The sequence below is a fragment of the Heptranchias perlo genome, chromosome 6 (genome assembly GCF_035084215.1).
Source record: "Heptranchias perlo isolate sHepPer1 chromosome 6, sHepPer1.hap1, whole genome shotgun sequence".
NCBI classification, from domain to species: domain Eukaryota; kingdom Metazoa; phylum Chordata; class Chondrichthyes; order Hexanchiformes; family Hexanchidae; genus Heptranchias; species Heptranchias perlo.
Window position 1 is genome coordinate 60196501 of NC_090330.1, and position 18003 is coordinate 60214503.

At 44.4% G+C, this 18003-nt stretch overlaps 1 protein-coding gene across 2 annotated transcripts in view; it reads right to left on the bottom strand.

Moving 5' to 3' along the window:
• Window positions 1-18003, bottom strand: part of ccdc82 (coiled-coil domain containing 82) — a 79568-nt gene that overhangs the window by 19105 nt on the left and 42460 nt on the right. Inside the window, exon 7 of one of the 2 annotated variants that reach the window (XM_067985459.1) lies at window positions 1560-1726. The exons of the other annotated variant lie outside the window; for it this stretch is intronic. Within the exon in view, the coding sequence (XP_067841560.1) occupies window positions 1637-1726 (90 nt within the window). The 3' untranslated portion in view covers window positions 1560-1636. Of the gene's footprint in view, window positions 1-1559; window positions 1727-18003 lie in introns of those variants that run through there. 2 annotated transcript variants of the gene reach the window in all.

The window sequence follows — 18003 nt, forward strand, 5'->3', positions numbered from 1 at the left end:
AGCCTGCATGGAGGCAGTATGAACTTTCACCACAACTGCGAAGGTTGGTGACACCGACTCTCTTTGTGAGGGCTCGGCTACAGCATCCCTGGAGGTGGCCACACTTTATACGATAGACTGCAGAGTGCTGATGCCATCAACCACCTCCCCATCCCGCCCCCGCCCCCCTACCCCTTCTCTTACCATTTACCTGAAAGTCGGAGACTAATCCTGCAGCCTCCTGCCTGCAACCTTCCACTCCCGCCCGCCGGCCGGGTAGTGCATCTGGCAGGGTTCAAACAGGACACCGATGGAAGTTATGGCAATGAGGCGCAGCCATTAAGATCAGCCGGGCTCCCTGATACATGCCCACTTTGGGGCTAGCACGCACCGAACCTGCCCCCCCCCCCTTTAAAACCGGGGCCTCTGTGTTGGTGGATGAAACTCACGTATAAGTTACTTTACAGATTAAACCCAGGCCAGGCTTAAAAATACTAAGAGAGTTAGCAAAGTTTTGTGATTTTATTATTTTTGTACCCAAGGAGGTACAAGTTACAAGTTCTTCAAAGCTTCTGTATTGATTTTCTGCAACTTTCTAATTATTATTTTTAATAATCCCGATATGTAGTTTATAGCCTAAGTTGCATGTTAGTTAGTATTTATTCTTCTGCTATCTGAAGGCTAGAAGAATGTGAATTCCATGAGGTAATTACAGTAACAAGGGTTTGCGTTTAACCCCTGAGTAATGCTACATTACCAGATAAAGTCATACTATGGTTTGTAGGGCTCCCTCATGGGCCTGGACTTTGGTGCTGAGCGCAAGAAAAATATCTGAAGCCCAAGTCCCATCTGCCTGTTTCGATTGCTGGGATGAACATTAAAGGTTCCACAGCACTATTTAAAGAAGAACAGAGAGTTTCCTGGCATTAAGGCCAACATTTATCCCTCAACCAACACCAAAAAAAAAGATTTACTGGGCATTTATCTCATTGCTCTTTGTGGGCACTTGTGTGTGTAAAATGGCTGCCGCATCTGCCAGCATAACAATTCTCTCCATTTCAAAGTAATTCATTGCAAGTCAATTGTTTTGAGACATCCCTGAGAGGTTTGATAAAGATTATAAATGGAAGTCTTGTTTTCTTTCTTTTGAACCAAACACAACTTGCTGCCTTGAAACTGGAAATTGTAAACAATTTTACAACACCAAGTTATAGTCCAGCAATTTTATTTTAAATTCACAAGCTTTCGGAGATTTTCTCCTTCCTCAGGCAAATGTTTCAAGATCTTGAAACATTTGCCTGAGGAAGGAGAAAATCTCCGAAAGCTTGTGAATTTAAAATAAAATTGCTGGACTATAACTTGGTGTTGTAAAATTGTTTACAATTGTCAACCCCAGTCCATCACCGGCATCTCCACATCATTGAAACTGGAAGGCAGGGGAGAAAATTCTTCAGTGAAAGGAAAAATTACAGCCCTGTCCGGGAGACAAAAATGAGCATAACATGCCCTCTCCGAACCACTAAATGTCAGGGTTAACTAACTGAGCTGAATGTACTTTTCTTGATCCTACCTTCCCTTTGGATGGTAAGGTATTTTCTCCTCTTTCACTTCCTTAGTTCTTCTTGTGTCACAGTTCTTCCTTGGCCTAAAGGACAGGCTAGCGACCTTCTCCCCTGTAGCTACCAATACTACTCTGTAGACTTGAAGCCGTGTGAGTGGCCGAGGTAACTTGCACACTGTTTTTTTCCTGTAAGGAAGCACCCCAGCTCAACACCGTGCACAGTTAAGGTCAAGGACTCACTGCACATAGCATGTCAATGCTTCAATTCATTGCAACACTATATCAACCTCCCACCCACCATTTCCACCTTCTTACGTTTAAAGAGAGAGTTACATGTCACTTAATAGCTGAAATAAGTCAACTTTAAAGTTACTTGTTATTTATTGTTGCGGAGCTTACTTCAACCCAGGTCAATGGTTGAAATTTCTCCTTCTTGCAGATTCGGCTCAATATATAAGTCGGCAGGAAAGCATACCCTGTCAGAGGCCGCTCGCTGACACAAGGTAGGTGGCGGGATCGGGTTATGGAGACGTCTCTCCTCCTGGCCCCACAAAGGAAACAAAAAACGTACCTGTTTCAGCTTCTTTTAGGGCTGATCCACTTCTGACCTGGTTCAGCCTGGCGGGAAAGCTTCAGCAGCTTCCCCACTGAGGCCTGAGGTAAAATTTCAGTTGAGTCCTTGCTGCCTGCTCAGAAGAGCAGGCCAAAATTGCAGACAGTGGGATCCTGTTGGTGTTTCGGCAGGTAAGTAACTTGATCTTAACTGCCCACCCACCGGGTTTACGCCAGGCGGGTAGGGTTAAAATCATCCCCAGTGTATCTTCCAATTCACCATGAGCAATTCCATGGGAGATCCGCAAGTATTTAGAAATTTTTCTGGAACAATGATTTTGTTTTGCAAATTTTAGATAATGGGAATAGGGTCCACGATGCCACAGTCAATTACTAGCTTGCTTTCATATATAACACTCCTTCCTACTCAGAGAGTGGTTGGAATGTGGAATTTGCTATCACATGGAGTGGTTGAGGCGAATAGCATAAATGTATTTAAGAGGAAGCTAGATAAGTACATGAAGGAGAGCAGACCTGAGGGGCCAGTAAAAGGAGCGGGGAGAGCGGACCTGAGGGGTCAGTAAAAGGAGCGGAGAGAGAGCGGACCTGAGGGGCCAGTAAAAGGAGTGGGGAGAGCGGACCTGAGGGGTCAGTAAAAGGAGCGGGGAGAGCGGACCTGAGGGGCCAGTAAAAGGAGTGGGGAGAGCGGACCTGAGGGGCCAGTAAAAGGAGTGGGGAGAGAGGACCTGAGGGGCCAGTAAAAGGAGTGGGGAGAGCGGACCTGAGGGGTCAGTAAAAGGAGCGGGGAGAGCGGACCTGAGGGGCCAGTAAAAGGAGTGGGGAGAGCGGACCTGAGGGGCCAGTAAAAGGAGCGGGGAGAGCGGACCTGAGGGGTCAGTAAAAGGAGCGGGGAGAGCGGACCTGAGGGGCCAGTAAAAGGAGCGGGGAGAGCGGACCTGAGGGGCCAATAAAAGGAGCGGGGAGAGCGGACCTGAGGGGTCAGTAAAAGGAGCGGGGAGAGCGGACCTGAGGGGCCAGTAAAAGGAGCGGAGAGAGAGCGGACCTGAGGGGTCAATAAAAGGAGTGGGGAGAGAGGACCTGAGGGGCCAGTAAAAGGAGCGGAGAGAGAGCGGACCTGAGGGGTCAATAAAAGGAGCGGGGAGAGCGGACCTGAGGGGTCAGTAAAAGGAGCGGGGAGAGCGGACCTGAGGGGCCAGTAAAAGGAGCGGAGAGAGAGCGGACCTGAGGGGTCAGTAAAAGGAGCGGGGAGAGCGGACCTGAGGGGCCAATAAAAGGAGCGGGGAGAGCGGACCTGAGGGGCCAGTAAAAGGAGCGGGGAGAGCGGACCTGAGGGGTCAGTAAAAGGAGTGGGGAGAGCGGACCTGAGGGGTCAGTAAAAGGAGCGGGGAGAGCGGACCTGAGGGGCCAATAAAAGGAGCGGGGAGAGCGGACCTGAGGGGTCAGTAAAAGGAGCGGGGAGAGCGGACCTGAGGGGCCAGTAAAAGGAGCGGGGAGAGCAGACCTGAGGGGCCAGTAAAAGGAGCGGGGAGAGCGGACCCGAGGGGCCAGTAAAAGGAGCGGGGAGAGCGGACCTGAGGGGCCAATAAAAGGAGTGGGGACAGCGGACCTGAGGGGCCAATAAAAGGAGCGGGGAGAGCGGACCCGAGGGGCCAGTAAAAGGAGCGGGGAGAGCGGACCTGAGGGGCCAGTAAAAGGAGCGGAGAGAGAGCGGACCTGAGGGGTCAATAAAAGGAGTGGGGAGAGAGGACCTGAGGGGCCAGTAAAAGGAGGGGGGAGAGCAGACCTGAGGGGCCAGTAAAAGGAGTGGGGAGAGCAGACCTGAGGGGCCAGTAAAAGGAGTGGGGAGAGCAGACCTGAGGGGCCAGTAAAAGGAGTGGGGAGAGCAGACCTGAGGGGCCAGTAAAAGGAGGGGGGAGAGCAGACCTGAGGGGCCAGTAAAAGGAGTGGGGAGAGCAGACCTGAGGGGCCAGTAAAAGGAGTGGGGAGAGCAGACCTGAGGGGCCAGTAAAAGGAGCGGGAGAGCGGACCTGAGGGGTGAAATCAAACAAATCAAGAAAAGACAAGACGTGACATCACAGGGGAGTGCCGAGGATAAGTCAGTGTAAGTATTCAGTTTTTAGAGGTTATTGTGTTTGGAGGTTAGTGTCTTTAGTGGTGGTTAGTGTTTTTAGTGGTGGTTAGTGTCTTTAGTGGTTAGTCTATTAGCAATAAAAAGCCTTAAAATTAAACAGTTAAAAAGGGCAGGAAACTAATTTAAAGTAGATAAATTAATTAGTCTTAAAAAAAACTAAAAAAAACCAGGTCAATTAACTACATAAAAACTTTGATTAAAGAAATATATAAAACAAGGTTAGATAGGGATGGCAGGGCAGGTGGTGTGTCGTGACTGCAGCATGTGGGAGTTGGTGGAGACCAGCGAGATCCCAGGCAACCACATCTACAATAAGTGTTTGTAACTCGAGGAACTTCGGCTCAGAGTTGCTGAGCTGGAGTCCGAGCTGCAGACATTGCAATGCATCAGGGAGGGGGAGAATTATCTGCACGCTTTGATCCAGGAGGCAGTCACACCCCTTAGGTTTGGTAGTAGTTTAGATTTGGTCAGTGGTCAGGGACAGGAGAATGTGACTGTGAGTCAGGCAGTTATGGGGACCCAGGATGTAGTGATGGAGGAGCCTCAGCCTTTGACCTTGTCCAACAGGTACGAGGTACTTGCTACCTGTATGGATGAGATCAAAGACTGCAGGGAGGATGGGCAATTTGACCATGAGAATCCCTACATGGTCAGTTTTCAGTAAAATATTAAAATGTCTACGTGGCAAAGAAGCAGAATGCAAAATGGTTAGAAAGGGTTAATTAGTTAGTAACTGAGATTGATACAAGTGGCCTGGCCCTCCTGCTGGGCCATATGTTTGCTTAGTCAGCAGGCCTGCATTGTCTTATCAATGATAGGTCTTTGATGTGAGTCAAGGACTGGTCTGAATGTCTCCATGTTTATGGCAGATCAATATAGGTAACGAGCTTAGCCAAAGTTGAAAGACATTCCAGGTTGGGAGATAAGGAACAGAAGGAACAGGGAAGAACATTCCAAGTTGGAAAGTGAGGAAGTTATCCCCTTTGATGTCTAACAGCAGCATGATCAGCACATGGACGATTTATGATTGGTCGGAAATAATGTAACCTCGCATGGCAACCTATGCCCGGCTTATGATTGGTGTTGACCCTCGTTAAGTATGTTCCAACCCTATTGATTTGTATAAAAACGTGTGGATTTCTGTATGTTTCTTGTTCTTGCTCTGCCAGCATAGAGGGACTCTATCAGGAGTCCAAATCAATGCTGCAGACTAAGAACCCTGCTATTAAAGATGTGTTGAACTTTAAAATGTATTCGACTTCAGTTATTACTGAACCAGACTGAGGGGAAAGAATCCGGATCGTCATTTGGTGTCAGAAGTGGGATCTTAACGGTCGTTCACCGAGAGTTCGCGGAGTAAGAGGCGGATTGTCTCAGACACGGAGGAAGGAAATGGCGCCCCGATGTAAGTAGTCTTAATTTACTATGTCGGTTTTCCTCCAATCCGTCAGTCTGATGACGAATCGTCCAATCGCTAACACTCGTGTGGTGTCCTTACAAGATTCAGGTCAGTCTGGCGAATACACAGAAATAGCAGGAGGAGGTCAGTGGTCGAATATCACTGAGGGAATAACTTGTAAGCGGTAGGTCAGTGGTTAATATCACTGAGGGTAGTCAGGGTTTAAGTTCCTGGTGATTGGCTATAAACAGGAACTATTGATAAAACTTAGATGCCGAAAAAAGGCTCAGGAATTAATTTGGAAAAATAACAGAGGTACCTCAGCCAAAGAAGTAATTGCTTTATGGAGACAGTACTGTAAAAAAATATGGATAGAATTAAGTGACTAGACAAATGTTTAAAAGACAGAGACCCGAAAAAGAAAGGTTTTGTTGTTTAAGTGTACTGTCCCTTTAAAAAGCCTGTCTTGATCAGTGTTTTTTTTGTCGGTGTTGTGGGCCACGCCCCCTTCTTACTGTGTCTTGCGTGTTTTCTTCCTTTGTGTAATGTATCTGTCTTGTCGTGTGTTTAATTCTGATACTGCTGAATTAAAATTGGAGTTATTGAGGTTAAGTGACCTATTAAATTCTGGTTCTTATAAAGTGTGGGCATGTTAAATTCCAGACATGGGATCTTCAAAAAATTGGCATTTTGAATGTTTATTTTGTGATTGGCTGTGGTTTAAAAAGAGGTTAAAAATTAACGGGATACATTAAAAAACTATCTGGTATCATTGTGATAGGAAAAGTCGGAAAGCTGGAACAGCTCGGAGCGTTGATTATAATCACACCCACTAAAAGTATGTGAAAAAATAGTGTGCAAAAATATAGTATAAAGCAATCCACAAATGTGAGAAGTAACAAAATCAGTCAAACCTGTGTGAAGTGAAATTTTGAAGGTGGAAACTTAATCTCAAAAGGGAGAAGGATCAAGTTACTCCTACCACAAGAGCAAGTTAATATTAACCCCTTCCATCCCAAGAAGCCAGACTGTCATGCCAAGACCAGTTCAAACAGATAGAAATGACCCAGTCGGTTGAGAACTGTCTGAGGCTAACCATTACACAGGTGAACATGAGGTAATAATTGGTATAGGTTATATTAGTAAAATTGTCCCAATCACTCGGAAATGCCAAAGGCTACAATTGACTGAGATATAAGTTTTCACGCTGCAGTGAAAAATTGATGAGAAAGGAATGTAAAACAAATCATATGAAAAGGAAGCATAGGTTAGACAATTGGAAGTCCATTACTTGAGCTATGTACTGACACAGGGTACTAAACACCTATCAGTTTTACCCTGCCACAGTATGATAAGGAAGTTTTGACAAGTTCTGGGGCTATTCAATTTTATTTGAAATTCATAGTAGAATACAAGATCTGACCAAAGAGGGGAGACCTTCCCTGACAAATTATATAACTCGCATTGAGACTGCTAAGAAAACTCAACAATTAGATCAACAGCTCCTAACTCAAGTGTTAAAACAAAGAGCGACATGGAATGGAGGTGGACATCGTAAAAAGAGATAGGCAAATATGGAGACGTAAAGATCTGTGATAAGTGATATAGCAACTGCCTTTGCCTCAGTTGTTAACACCATTGATTTGACAACATTAGATCAAAAGGTCAGAGATTTAGGGTCTCGCATTAAAGATATATTAAAAGATAAATGAAAATACAGATAAGGAATTGTCTGAGGATCAAATGCTGACCATATATTTGCAAAGGATAGCTACAGTGCTAGAAACACATGCCCAAACCATTAATAAATTAATAAAAGAGGAATATAACGTATCTTAGCAGGCGGCTGCTAATGATATCTGCTTAATGTGGTTACATCTTGAAAACACAGAGATTAGGACTTGGAGTTAGAAATTCCAGTCTGCAGCCCTGCGTACATCTGTATGTGGGAGAGACAGTGTTTCTTTCAGACAGGCTGCGTGCTTCAGAGAGAGTGGAACTAGGCACTTTCTCTCTCCTGTTTTGTTTTCTGAATTTGTTTTGGGTATAGGGATTATTCCTTTGGATAAATAAATAATAAATGAAGATTTGACAAATTAATCACTTGGGCTCTCAAGAAGAGCCGCAATGGATTTTCTGTGTTTCTTTTAAAACAGGTGACCCTGGTTTTTTTTGGGACCACGTGAGTGTTGATGGTGCAGGATTACCAAGAGTAGTTACAAAGTTACGGTGCAACCTTTGCTGGAGAAATTTGGTGCAGGAAACGATCCAGTGGTGTTAAAGATTTAAGACTTTAGCTGCAGACATCAGCGGATACCAAATGTCACAGCGTGGTGATATCAACCTGATTCTCTTTTGAAAACATTTTGATTTGTTTTGTTTTAGCCTATTTGTTGTCTTCCGAGACAGAATGCTCGAGGTGGGGAGATATGGGAATTTCTCTAAAGTCATTGAATTGGGCATGATAAAAAAATCAATCTGGCATAAATATACAATCTAGTGGAAGTCAGGAAAGTGTAGTTGAGAATAGTAAATTGATAGCTTTCTCGTGGAGATATTTGTGTCCTTGCCTATAATGAATAATGAGAAAACTACACTCAAAAGCCTGGCCACTACCCTGACATCGGGACCATGCAGGTGGAGATAAGCACTCTAGACACCCCTGATCTTTTTGATAAGATAACCTGAAAACCTAAGAATGGCTACAGTGGACATAAAAGATACAAATGTATGTTGCCATCATCTGAAACGGAGACCAGGATGAAGAACATGATTACAAAGGCCTATGGCCTGGTGAGCTATTGCAACCACTCTTTAAACAAACCAGTTGCTTTTACAGGACTGAATCCTACAGGACATATGATGTGTGCCATGGAAAATGTTCGGAAATACCATGAGGACGAAGAGACTGGCCAGCAGAAAGTTAATATCCAAGAACACTAAGCTCATTCCTATGAGATGCTGCTAGTATGCGGAGATACATGAAGAAGATACATTGAAGAATGAGTCTCAGACAGGCTCAGTTACTTGAAAACAGCACAACAGGAAAATGGTTAATGTGGTCCAGGCGAGTGAGAAATCCTTTTAAACAAGGCACTGACACATGGTCCATAGAGAAACCAACTAATTAATGAAACAGTCAGGAAACACTGGTATCGATCAAAAGGACTGAAATTAAAGTGAAAAGGGACACAGTAATTTGGATTTTCAAAATTCAGGGTTAGGTTCCCATCAGTTAACAATAAAATTGGGAGAAACAATATTTAGAAGATATCCGCACGATGGATACAAAATTACAAGATTATGAGGGGCCCAGATAAAGTCGACAGGAAGTACCTGTTTCCCCTAGCAGAGGGTTCAAGAACTAGAGGACGTAGATTTAAGTTGATTGGCTGGAACAAAATTAAAGGGATGTGTTACTAGACATGCTGTCACTGTGTGTCCACATAGTGTTGGACACAGCCTAGAAGCACAGTGTGGGTTTAATAATACCGGTACCAATCGGGATATTAACTGTACCATGGAGGCCCTAGAGGCGGATCTAAAACCCACTTAAATGGTATATGCCGGAGAGGGCGAATATTGTGTTACAACTAATTTGAAAACGTTTAAATATGCCAATCTAACTTGTGATATTTTAAGTCCAGAATTCTACTCCATTTCTGAAGTCCTGGTTCGGATTGGACCCGAGGAACTGGTAGAGATACATCGGCATAACCTCACCACCTTACAAGTTTCTGAGAATGTCAGAAAGGACTTAAAAGAATATCAGGACACATTTGGGTATCTGACACCCCTGTTGCCTAAATACTTGGAAGCATTGCGAATGGAGATACGCCTCTCCCAGAAGGTTTATTATAACCTACAACAGGACAATAACAACATTAAGCATGACATTGACCAAATTAAAGTCACCACCTGGTGAAATGACCTCTGGAATTTGGGACTGAATATACAGGTCCATCTTTGGATTAGATTAGTTTCATATGTATTAGTCGTAGTGCAGTTTGTTGTAATGTGCTTCTTGATTTTCATTGCATGTAATCAATGTAAGTAGAGGATGAAGGGTTTGGCAAAGATAGTAAAACAGAGCCTGGGTGAGAATGTCCCCATTGTCTCTGTGGTTTCAACTAAGAACACATCTTAATGGTACCGGGAGTAGCACCCGCTGGGGTAAGGTGCATGTAAAGGGAAGACAATTATAGTTTGATAGGATTATCAGATGCTCTGCCTCTCTTCCACCCGGACTGGTGGCCAACACGAAGGGAACCTGGTTAAGATGAGGTACAGCATCTAACGGGATATTGTAGGGAGAATTTGGATTAAGGGATATAATGGGGAGGGCACCAATTCACAGGTGTAAAATGGTCTGAAAGGTACCATTCAGTCTAGTTAGGCTGGAAACAAAGTATAAATCACCATAGGATATTTGACTATGTTAGCCTTTTCAAACTAACATGAATAGGTTTAGCTGACCAAGGACATTCGCAGCTTACTTGAGAGATGTTTAGAAGGAGTCTGTTCCTGAGAACAGATAAGATACAAAGGCGTATTGATGAAACATGTCTGTGTTCTATTGGGACTTCTCCAGTTCAAGGGCTAGTCATATTCATTGTTATAATTCTTATAGTTTATTGCTTACTTAAATGTTGCTGCACTGCAGAACCTGCAGAACCAGTGAGCACCGTAATAATTGGTTATCATAAAATGATAAAAGGGGGGAATGAGAATCCCTACATGGTCAGTTTTCAGTAAAATATTAAAATGTCTACGTGGCAAAGAAGCAGAATGCAAAATGGTTAGAAAGGGTTAATTAGTTAGTAACTGAGATTGATACAAGTGGCCTGGCCCTCCTGCTGGGCCATATGTTTGCTTAGTCAGCAGGCCTGCATTGTCTTATCAATGATAGGTCTTTGATGTGAGTCAAGGACTGGTCTGAATGTCTCCATGTTTATGGCAGATCAATATAGGTAACGAGCTTAGCCAAAGTTGAAAGACATTCCAGGTTGGGAGATAAGGAACAGAAGGAACAGGGAAGAACATTCCAAGTTGGAAAGTGAGGAAGTTATCCCCTTTGATGTCTAACAGCAGCATGATCAGCACATGGACGATTTATGATTGGTCGGAAATAATGTAACCTCGCATGGCAACCTATGCCCGGCTTATGATTGGTGTTGACCCTCGTTAAGTATGTTCCAACCCTATTGATTTGTATAAAAACGTGTGGATTTCTGTATGTTTCTTGTTCTTGCTCTGCCAGCATAGAGGGACTCTATCAGGAGTCCAAATCAATGCTGCAGACTAAGAACCCTGCTATTAAAGATGTGTTGAACTTTAAAATGTATTCGACTTCAGTTATTACTGAACCAGACTGAGGGGAAAGAATCCGGATCGTCAACCACGGAACCATGGTACAGGAGGACATTCAAGTGGGGGGGAGTAAAAAGGAATGTGGTAGTGTTCGGGGATAGTATAATCAGGGGGATAGATACTGTTCTCTGCAGCCGGGACCAGGAGTCCCGAAGGCTGTGTTGCCTGCCCAGTGCCGGGGTTAAGGAAATCTCCTTGCGGCTGGAGAAGAACTTGAAACATGAGGGGAAGGATCCAGTTGTCGAGGTCCATGTAGGAACCAATGACATAGGTAGAACTAGGAATGAGGTTCTGCTGAGGGAGTTTGAGGAGCTAGGGTCCAAATTAATAAGCAGAACCTCAAAGGTAATAATCTCTGGATTACTACCTGAGCCATGCGTAAATTGGCATAAGGTCACACAGATCAGAGAGTTAAATGCGTGGCTCAAAGAGTGGTGTGGGAGAGGGGGGCTTCAATTCATGGGGCACTGGCACCAGTACTGGGGAAAGAGGGAGCTGTTCCGTTAGGACAGGCTCCATTTAAACCGGGCTGGGACCAGTGTCGTGGCGAATCAAATAACTAGGGCGGTAGATAGGGCTTTAAACTAATAAAGGGGAGGCTTCAGGTCAGGGTAAATTTATAAATCTAAAGAGAAATGTCAAGGCCATAGAGCAGTGTAGCGATTTGGGTAACGATAAACAGACTTTGTCAGGAAGGGACAGAGAGTTCAATGCTAATAATGCATCAGTGAACAAGGTCAAATCAGGGAAAATTAAAAAGTTAAAAATTAAAGGCGCTTTATCTGAATGCATGAAGCATTCATAACAAGATAGACGAATTAATGGCACAAATAGAGATAAATGGGGTGATCTAGTAGCCATTACTGAGACTTGGTTGCAGGGTGACCAAGGTTAGGAACTAAATATTCCAGGGTACTTGACTTTTCGAATAGATAGGTAAAATGGAAAAGGTGAGGGTGGGGATGGCCCTGATAATAAAGGATGAGATAAAGACAGAGAAAGGATCTTAGCTCGGAAGACAAGGAAGTAGAATCAGTATGGGTGGAGATAAGAAATAACATGGGGCAGAAAACACTGGTGAGAGTAGTTTATAGGCCCTCTAACAGTAGTTATGCTGTTGGATAGTGTATTAATCAAGAAATAAGAGAAGTTTGTAACAAAGATAATGCAATAATCATGGGGGACTTTAATCTTCATATAGACTGGGCAAATCAAATTGGTAAAAGTAGTTTGGAGGACCAATTTATGGAATGCATTCGAGACAGTTTCCTAGAACAATACGTCGTGGAACCAAACAGGGAAAAGGCTATTTTAGATCTTGTCTTGTGTAATGAGACAGGGTTAATTAGTAATCTCATAGTAGGGGATCCTCTGGGGAAGCCAGATCATAATATGAAATAATTTCACATTGAGTTCCAGAGTGACGTACTTAAGTCCAAAACTAGAGTCTTAAACTTAAACAAAGCCAATTACATAGGTATGAGGGCAAGTTGGCTATGGTCGATTGGGAAATTAGATTAAAAGATATGACGGTAGATAAGCAATGGCAAACATTTAAAGAAATGTTTCATGATTCTCAACGAATATACATTTGATTGAGGAATAAAAACTCCACAGGAAAAGTGACCCATCCGTGGCTAACTAAAGAAGTTAAGGATGGTATTAAATTAAAAGAAGAGCCTTATATTGTTACTAGGAAGAGCTACCTAGTAATGTTACCTAGTAAGCCTGAGGATTGGGAGAGTTTTAGAAACCAGCAAAGGGTGACCAAAATATTGATAAAGAGGGAGGAAATAGAATATGAGAGTAAACTAGAAAGAAATATAAAAACAGATTGTAAGAGCTTCTACAAGTATGTAAAAAGGAAGAGAGTAGTGAAAGTAAACGTGAGTCCCTTAGAGGCTGAGACAGGAGAAATTATAATGGGGAATAAGGAAATGGCAGAGATGTTAAACAAATATTTTGTATCTGTCTTCACCATAGAAGACACAAAAAGCATACCGGAAATTGTGGGGAACCAAGGGTGCGATGAGAGTGAGGAACTTAAAGTAATTAATATTAATAAAGAAAAAGCACTGGAGAAATTAAGGGGACTAAAAGCCAACAAATCCTCTGGACTTGACGGCCTACATCCTAGGGTTCTAAAAGAGGTGGCTGCAGAGATAGTGGATGCATTGGCTGTGATCTTCCAAAATTCCCTAGATTCTAGAACAGTCCCAGTGGATTGGAAGGTAGCAAATGTAACGCTGCTATTCAAGAAAGGAGGGAGAGAGAAAACAGGGAACTACAGGCCAGTTAGCCTGACATCAGTCGTCTGGAAAATGTTGGAATCAATTATTAAGAACGCAATCACGGGGCACTTAGAAAATCATAATATGATTAGTCAGAGTCAACATGGTTTTATGAAAGGGAAATCATGTTTGACAAATCTATTAGAGTTTTTTGAGGATGTAACTAGCAGGGTAGATAAAGGGGAACCAGTGGATATAGTATATTTGGATTTTCAAAAGGCATTCGATAAGGTGTCACATAAAAGGTTCTTACACAAGGTAAGGGCTCAAGGGGTTGGGGGTAATATATTAGCATGGATAGAGGATTTGGTTAATGGACAGAAAACAGAGAGTAGGGATAAACAGGTCATTCTCAGGTTGGCAGGCTGTAACTAGTGGAGTGCCACAGGATCAGTGCTTGGGCCTCAGCTATTTACAATCTATATTAATGACTTAGATGAAGGGACCGAGTGTAATGTATCCAAGTTTGCTGATGATACAAAGCTAGTTGGGAAAGTAAGCTGTGAGGAGGACACAAAGGGCTCAACTTTAAAACCGAGCCGGGAAGGGGGCGGGTGGGTCAAATTGAGGTCGGGAAATCCATTAGTACAGGTTTCCCGGACGTTCTTATGATTTTGACGTAAGGGCATCTTTTATTCTTTTTGTCGGTTTCCCGTCCGACTGACCGGCCTGATTGACAGGCTGGTCTCAGACAGATGGGAGACCAGCCAGGGAGATGACAGCTTCAGGTAAGTCTGCAGGTAAGTCTTTGTTTGTATGGATTGGGGGGGGGGCATGGGAGGGCATGGATGGCACAGGGGCATGGGAGGGCACAGGGGCATTGGTTAGCACGGGGGTTGTGGGTCATGGGGGATGGGATCGGGGGTCAGTCACTGGGGATGTATCAGGATCGGGGGTCATCGTGGGGGTCCATGAATGTTGAGGGGGAAGATCGGGGGTAGGGGATGGAAGGATCAGAGTGCGGGGGAGGATCGGGGGTGAGAGGATGGGAATGAGGCAGAGGATCAGAGGTCAGGGGTGGGAGGATTGGAGTGGGGGGAGGATCGGGGTCGGTGGTCTGCGATCAGTGGGGGATCTGCGATCGGGGGTCCACGATCAGGGGTCGGGGTACCGCGATCGGGGGGGGTGTCCGCGATCGGAGGTCTGCGATTGGGGTCGGGGGTCCGCGATCAGGGGTTGGGGTCCCATGATCGGGGTGGGGGGGGGGGGGGTCGATGTACATAGGCTTCTTGGGCCTGGGGGAAGCACACCTGCTCCTCCGGGCCCACAAGCTGTGCCTTTCTAGGCACCTACCTGTTAATCTCGGGCCTTCTCACCTCCTTTCACGAGGCGTAAAACAGAGGGCCCAGGAATCACGGACCCCCGGTGTTGAAATCGCGAAGACCAGAAAAATGGAGGCCCAAAGCCTCCTTGAGAGGTTTTAAGGCCCGACCCGCCTCCTTGGAGTGGATTGGTCGCCCGCCTCTCTTCCCGCCCTGGTGAAAACCGGAAATAGGCGGTTTGGAGCTGGGTTGGGGGTGGGTCTGAAATTATGGCAATTTTCAATGCCCCCCCACCCTCAACCCGCCCGTTTTTCAATGTTAAAATTGTGCCCAAAGAGTCTGCAAAGGGATATAGACAGGTTAAGTGTGTGGGCAAGAATGTGGCAGACGGAGTATAATGTGAGGAAATGTGAGGTTATTCACTTTGGCAGGAAGATAAGAAAAATAGAATATTTTAAATGTTTTTTTTATTCGTTCATGGAATGTGGGCATCACTGGCAAGGCCATCATTTATTGCCCATCCCTAATTGCCCTTGAGAAGGTGGTGGTGAGCCGCCTTCTTGAACCGCTGCAGTCCGTGCGGTGAAGGTTCTCCCACAGTGCTGTTAGGTAGGGAGTTCCAGGATTTTGACCCAGCGACGATGAAGGAACGGTGATATATTTCCAAGTCGGGATGGTGTGTGACTTGGAGGGGAACGTGCAGGTGGTGTTGTTCCCATGTACCTGCTGCCCTTGTCCTTCTAGGTGGTAGTGGTCGCGGGTTTGGGAGGTGCTGTCGAAGAAGCCTTGGCGAGTTGCTGCAGTGCATCCTGTAGATGGTACACACTGCAGCCACAGTGCGCTGGTGGTGAAGGGAGTGAAAATTTAGGGTGGTGGATGGGGTGCCAATCAAGTGGGCTGCTTTGTCCTGGATGGTGTTGAGCTTCTTGCTATTGGAGCTGCACTCATTCAGGCAAGTGGAGAGTATTCCATCACACTCCTGACTTGTGCCTTGTAGATGGTGGAAAGGCTTTGGGGAGTCAGGAGGTGAGTGACTCACCGCAGAATTCGCAGCCTCTGACCTGCTCTTGTAGCCACAGTATTTATGTGGCTGGTCCAGTTAAGTTTCTGGTCAATGGTGACCCCTAGGATGTTGATGGTGGGGGAAAACTAATATTGAATCGGGATAGGGACTCAATAAAATTAACGTAAGTAAAACAACAGTAATGAAGAAAATAATAGCACTAAAGAGTGACAAATTCCCAGGACCAGATGGTTTCCATCCCAGGGTTTCAAGGAAGTAGGTGAGCACATTGCAGATGTCCTAACTATAATCTTTCAAAGTTCTCTAGATTCGGGAACTGTCCCTCTAGATTGGAAAATTGCACATGTCACTCCGCTTTTTAAGAAAGAAGAGAGAGGGAAACCGGGGAATTATAGACCAGTTAGCCTAACATCTGTTGTGGGGAAAATGCTGGAGTCTATAATTAAGGATAGGGTGATTGAACACCTCGAGAATTTTCAGTTAATCAGAGAAAGCCAGCATGGATTTGTGAAAGGTAGGTCGTACCTGACAAACCTGATTGAATTTTTTGAAGAGGTGACTAAAGTAGTGGACAGGGGAATGTCAATGGATGTTATTTATATGGACTTCCAGAAGGCATTTGATAAAGTCCCACATAAGAGACTGTTAGCTAAGATAGAAACCCATGGAATCGAGGGAAAAGTACGGACTTGGTTAGGAAGTTGGCTGAGCGAAAGGCGACAGAGAGTAGGGATAATGGGTAGGTACTCACATTGGCAGGATGTGACTAGTGGAGTCCTGCAGGGATCTGTCTTGGGGCCTCAATTATTCACAATATTTATTAACGACTTAGATGAAGGCATAGAAAGTCTCATATCTAAGTTTGCCGACGACACAAAGATTGGTGACATTGTAAGCAATGGAGATGAAAACATAAAATTACAAAGCAATATTGATAGATTAGGTGAATGGGCAAAACTGTGGCAAATGGAATTCAATGTAGACAAATGTGAGGTCATCCACTTTGGATCAAAAAAGGATAGAACAGGGTACTTTCTAAATGGTAAAAAGTTAAAAACAGTGGATGTCCAAAGGGACTTAGGGGTTCAGGTACATAGATCATTGAAGTGTCATGAACAGGTGCAGAAAATAATCAAGAAGGCTAATGGAATGCTGGCCTTTATATCTAGAGGACTAGAGTACAAGGGGGCAGAAATTATGCTGCAACTATACAAAACCCTGGTTAGACCACACCTGGAGTACTGTGAGCAGTTCTGGGCACCACACCTTCGGAAGGACATATTGGCCTTGGAGGGAGTGCAGCGTAGGTTTACTAGAATGATACCCGGACTTCAAGGGTTAAGTTACGAGGAGAGATTACACAAATTGGGGCTGTATTCTCTAGAGTTTAGAAGGTTAAGGGGTGAACAGATCGAAGTTTATAAGATATTAAGGGGGACAGATAGGGTGGATAGAGATAAACTATTTCCGCTGGTTGGGGATTCTAGGAGTAGGGGGCACAGTCTAAAAATTAGAGTCAGACCTTTCAGGAGTGAGATTAGAAAACATTTCTACACACAAAGGATAGTAGAAGTTTGGAACTCTCTTCCGCAAACAGCAATTGATACTAGCTCAATTGCTAAATTTAAATCTGAGATAGATAGCTTTTTGGCAACCAAAGGTATTTGGCTAACTTGATTGAGTTCTTTGATGAAGTAAAGGAGAGGGTTGATGTTGTGTATATGGACTTTCAAAAGGCTTTTGATAAAGTACCACATATAGACTTGCTTGCAAAATTGAAGCCCATGGGATTAATAGAACAGTGGCAGCGTGGATACGAAAGTGGCTGAGGGACAGCAAGCAGAGAGTAGTGGTGAACGGTTGTTTTTCAGACTGGACGGAGGTATACAGTGGTGTTCCCCAGGGATTGATATTAGGACCACTGCTCTTCTTGATATATATTAATGACCTGGACTTGGGTATACTTTGCATAATTTCAATATTTGCCTATGACACAAAACTCAGAAATGTAGTAAACAATGAGGAGGATAGTAATAGACTTCAGGAGGACATAGATAAACTGGTGAAATGGGCAGACACATGGCAGATAAAATTTAACGCAGAGAGATGTGAAGTAATACATTTTGGTAGGAAGAATGAGGAGAGGCAATATAAACTAAATGGAACAATTTTAAAGGGGATGCAGGAACAGAGAGACCTGGGGGTGTACGTACACAGGTCTTTAAAAGTGGCAGGACAAATTGAGACGGCTGTTAAAAAAGCATATGGGATCCTTGGCTTTATAAATCGAGGGATAAAGTAAAAAAGCGAGGAAGCTATGCTAAACTTTTATAAAACACTGGTTAGGCCCCAGCTGGAGTATTGTGTCCAATTTTGGGCATCACACTAAAGGAAAGATGTCAAGGCCAAGATT